The sequence below is a fragment of the Micropterus salmoides genome, unplaced genomic scaffold (assembly GCF_014851395.1).
Source record: "Micropterus salmoides isolate LMB-PRFRI ecotype aquatic unplaced genomic scaffold, ASM1485139v1 Ms_hic_scaffold_971, whole genome shotgun sequence".
Lineage (NCBI taxonomy): Eukaryota > Metazoa > Chordata > Actinopteri > Centrarchiformes > Centrarchidae > Micropterus > Micropterus salmoides.
This window is the reverse complement of record NW_024044761.1, coordinates 24,123-28,941: the sequence shown is the minus strand read 5'-3', so window position 1 is coordinate 28,941 and position 4,819 is coordinate 24,123. Positions and strand designations below refer to the sequence as shown.

Below are 4,819 nucleotides of genomic sequence, written 5' to 3'. Positions count from 1 at the left end.
AAATCACAGTGATTAGAATAACACAATAAAAAAAAAAAAAAAATGAACAATAGTTGCAGCCAAAGACTTTTTAACTCTTGTCAATGTCCATTACATATTCAAAAAGGAGTGGGAAGAAGAATAAAAAAACTTTAATCCCACCTCCTATCCACAAATCAAAATCTTACAAATAATTGACCTGTGTTCCAAATATTTACACATCTACTTTGTTATACCCCAAAGCAATTCAAAATGCACATCAATTATTTAATCAAGAAAAAACTAATAATAATAATAATATAATAATAAATAATAATAGGAGGAAAGAATAAATTATAAATTTCAGCATCTCAGGAAAAAAATTAAGTAATAATAACACAATGAAACTGACCAGCCCCAAAAACACTCTGATTATTCACCCCCTTCTTCATCCCTGTAACCATTGAAAACCATGTTTGGACATTGCTTTAGATCCTCATTAAAACTGTTTCATAACTATAACTTTTAACTTTTAATAATTTTGAATAAGAAGAATAATGAGTGAATGTGATCCCTATACCCAGTGTTGTGAATAATTCTTATTGCTCTTTATTGGAGAACAGATAGTGAAAGTAATGAACTTTTGTAGTTGTGTTCCCAAATCTCATCACAGTAAATAAAATATGGTAAAACTAGTAAACAGTACAACATGTGGAGTGATTTTTGATCCAGAACCTGCTTTGCTTTGTTTAATACTGCAATTGATCTTGATAGTTTGGATTGTACATGATTAATGTGTGATTTCCAATTGATTCTATCATCTATAATCACCCCAAGAAATTTATTTTCATGAACTCTATCAATTATAACCCCGTCTATTTGTATGTTCACCTGAATATTGATATTGCAATTCCCAAATAACATTATTTTAGTTTTATTTAAATTTAATCATAATTTATTTCAAACCATATTTTTAATCTGTTAATTTCTTTAGTTACATCCTTCACTAGTTGCTGTAAGTTTTCACCTGAACATAATATATTTGTATCATCTGCAAATAACACCATCTTCAACAACTTAGATACTGAACATATGTCATTAATATACAAAATAAACAGTTTTGGTCCCAACACTGACCCCTGGGGGACACCACAAGCAATGTCCAAAAACACTGACCTGGAGCTTCCCAACTTCACAAACTGTCGTCTCTCTAACTCCTCACCCAGTCTAATACTATCCCCCTGATACCATACCTTTCCAGTTTATTTATTAGTATGTCATGGTTAATTGTATCAATAGCTTTTTTGAGATCAACAAATACCCCCATTACATAATTTTTTGATCTATGACACTCGATCCATCGATGTAGAGCTGTTTAATCTGAATCCATATTGACTGTCAGTGAGTAATTGATGTTTATCCAAGAATGTATCTAATCTGTTATTAAAGACTTTTTCAAGAATTTTGGATAATTGTGGAAGTAAGGAGACAGGTCTGTAGTTTGTGAAGTGGTGTTTGCTCCCATTTTTATACAGAGGTATGACTTTGGCTGTTTTTCATTTTGTTTGGAAATGAACCTGTTTTGAAATGAGAAATTATATATATATATAGTGTGTGTATGTGTGTGTGTATATATATATGGATTTCACATTACAGTGATCTTCAGATGTCCCAGGATCAGGGATTTTTCCAGTTAGGTCAGGTCCCACAGTTACAAAGAACTGATTAGCCACATCATCCATATTGTAATTTTCCTTATCCTTATTAATAATATACTTAACCTATCAGTCTAGGACTATTTCTTATTATACTATTCATTATATCCCATATTCCTTTAATATGGTTTATATTATTATTTATTTTGTTCTTATAATACTCCTTTTTGCAGGCCCTTATAATTTGAGTTAACTTATTTTTAAATTTTTTACATTACACGTTCATAACCATCCCGTTCAAAAATAATATAAAACATTCTACCTTAAGGAAAATAAATCTAAAATTTGACATCAAAAAGGTTGACTTGAGTTTACATGTGTGTATATCAAATAACAGTTTATCTATGAAAGTACTGATAATTGTGAAAAGTGGATAGAAAATTCGCATGGTTTACAACATTTTGTAAGAGAGTGCTATTTTACTTTTCCCTCCTACATGCTTGACCCAATCATGATAGAATCAAAATAGCAGCAGAGTACATGACCAAAAAAAAAAAAAAGAACTGATCTGAACAAAATCATTATTTTGTCGTAATTATTCTTGTCCCAAATATACAAGATGATGTAATTCTTACATAACTTTGGCAATGAGTAGAGCAATGCAGAGTTTTCTTATATACTGTTTATATACTATATGAAGACAAAGAAGAAAAACATGACGAGATTTTATTTCAGTCACTTCACAGTCTCTCTACAGTATTTTGGCCTCACAGGAGCCAGGCTGCAGAATCTGAAAAGTAACTATGAGTTTAACTGCTTTTCTAAACCAGGGGTAGAACATGGCATAAATCACAGGGTTTAGACACGAGTTAAAATAAAACAGATAGATCCCAAAGGATGCAGAAGTACTGAGCAAGCTGTCCCCTGCAAGAGACATACCATAATATGGGCAGAAACATATTAGAAACACAACTACAAGAACACCAAGAGTCCTGGCTGCTTTCAGCTCAGATTTCTTTGTCTTTGGAATCTTTGAAATCTGCTGTGTGACATCTGTAATGTGAGAGCGCATGGCACGAGCCTGAGACACAGCCACTACAAACACTCTCATATACAGAACGATGATGACAGTAACTGGAACAATAAAGGTCAAAACAAGGTCAACTGCTCCTGCGATTTGGTCAATGACACCCACACACTCACCATAGCAGGAATTATGCCTACCTGGTTGAGTCAGGTCATCCTTAAAAAGGAGACTGCTGTAGAAAACAGAACAGAACCAACACAGACAAACACAGAGTTTAACTCTTCTCTCAGTGATTCTGGTGGTATAATGCAGAGGGTGACAAATGGCAACATATCGGTCAAGTGAGATGAGCACCATGTTTCCTACTGAGGAAGAGGTAATGCTGAAGGACACACAATTATACAGAGGACACATGAGATCTCTTAGAAACCAACAGGATCCTTTCAGGATTTTTACCGGCATCAGCAGGAGGCCCACAAGAAAGTCTGAGACAGCCAGAGAGACGAGGAAGATGTTGGTGGGTGTGTGGAGCTGCCTGGAGGGAAAGCGAAAAGTATCATTAACCAAACAAGTCCACATATCTAAATGACACAACAACTCAAACAACTATTCCAAACATAATAAAACTCATATTTGACTATTTTCTAATCTAGCACATGTATAACTACCAAATGGTTAAGTATAGACAATTACAACCACCAAGTTAAGGTCACAGTGGATAGTAACAAATGTTAATTATTAGTAGGAGATGGGACATGAGCCACACTCTCTGTTGTTAAAGTCAGACATTTCAGCTTTAGTGTAACAGTCAGCAAGGCAGAGTATAAGTCTAGGTGCAACATTATTCATTTCTAGCAGCAGTAAGAAGAAACCCATCTTATACATGCTATCTACAGTAGCTGTTCACATTTTACAGTTACAGAAAATGCAAGAGAAGCTGAAGTAAATCTCTGCCTGAAGTGAGACACTGAGATGATGACGAGCATGTTGAGAGCCACAGTGAGCAGAGAGATGGAGGACAGCACAATGTTCACAAGAACAGCTTCAGACCAAGAAGATGTGTGCTTGCTGCAGGAGGTGTTGAGGAGTTGTGGAAAGCAGAGCTCTGCCCTGTCCTCAAACTCCATGTTATTAGATCTGCAGATAGCTGCAGCTCTGGCAACTGATTTATCTCTCTTACATTGTCTTAATTCCTCCCTCCCATTTCTCTGGGAGAGATGGGAGGGACATCGACAGAGTCTATCTTCATCATTTTCCCTGCAACCCTGCCTCTCTCACTGAATTTCGCTCAGACAGACAGTACTACACTGAAGGCCACTGGGGAGGGAATCATTTTGTTCTTTCTTTGGGTCTTGTTGTATGAAGTTTTAAAGCCAAAGTTTATGATGAATGTCAGAGCAGCTGCTGGTGTTTATTGTTCGTCCTCACGTGTGGCCCCACACAGCAGATACGTATGTGTTAAGTAGATAGGTAATAGCAGTGTTTTCCATTAATTAACGTGACCATGGCGGCCCGCCATAGTTTTAAAATGAACCGAAAGTATTTTACACATCTCATTAACATTTCAGACCAACTAGAGACAACCAATTTTCTTTTGAGGTAACTACAGTAACGTTAACGTCTGTTTCTGTCACTCGTTTGTGAGAAGGCGATTAAGCTAGCTGCACCTAAATTTGGAGTGCACACGTATTAAAGCCTTTATGGTAAATCCACAGAAATGGACCAGTGTGACCTGACAGGCAGGTTAGCGACTTTATCCTGTCAGTTTCTCTCTTTACAAAGACAAGTGTCACAGTATGAGAGTCCTACCTGAAGAAGAGAGGCTATGAAGAACCACATACGAATCAAACCAGGATACAAGAACCACACACAACATTATTTATCAAGTTGGGTCGGACTCATACAGTCTATGGTCGGACTCTGGTTGGACTTAATGAAATTAGCGTGAGGACACACATGTGACAACATCCGGTTTTCAAAATAAGTTGCCTATACAATATGGAAATTAGATAAATTGGATTGTACTCACAGTAAGTACAAAACATATTACATGTGTCCAAAAAAACAACAACAATGAAATGTTAGAGAAATTTCTTATTCTATTTTCTATTTTTTGATTTAGATTTTTTGGAAAAACATCATCACCATTTATAGCAATACAATGGGTTTATGATTAAAT

The 4,819-nt window shown here is 35.6% G+C and overlaps 1 protein-coding gene across 1 annotated transcript; it reads right to left on the bottom strand.

Annotated features, from left to right (window-relative positions):
- Nucleotides 1-302: 302 nt before the first annotated feature.
- LOC119896368 (trace amine-associated receptor 13c-like) lies at nucleotides 303-3,767 on the bottom strand. The gene is made up of 2 exons (XM_038709802.1): nucleotides 3,595-3,767; nucleotides 303-3,175 (listed from the first exon to the last, which is right to left on the bottom strand). Exons 1-2 carry the CDS (start codon nucleotides 3,765-3,767, stop codon nucleotides 2,365-2,367), a joined length of 984 nt encoding a protein of 327 aa, XP_038565730.1. The 3' UTR covers nucleotides 303-2,364.
- Nucleotides 3,768-4,819: the final 1,052 nt, after the last annotated feature.

Bases quoted from the DNA above. Each gene is read 5' to 3' on its own strand.
- LOC119896368 (XM_038709802.1), bottom strand. From the start codon at position 3,767: ATGGAGTTTGAGGACAGGGCAGAGCTCTGCTTTCCACAACTCCTCAAC. The intron at 3,176-3,594 runs GCAGAGATTTAC...CTTTCCCTCCAG, and splicing joins ATCTCAGTGTCTCACTTCAG to GCAGCTCCACACACCCACCA.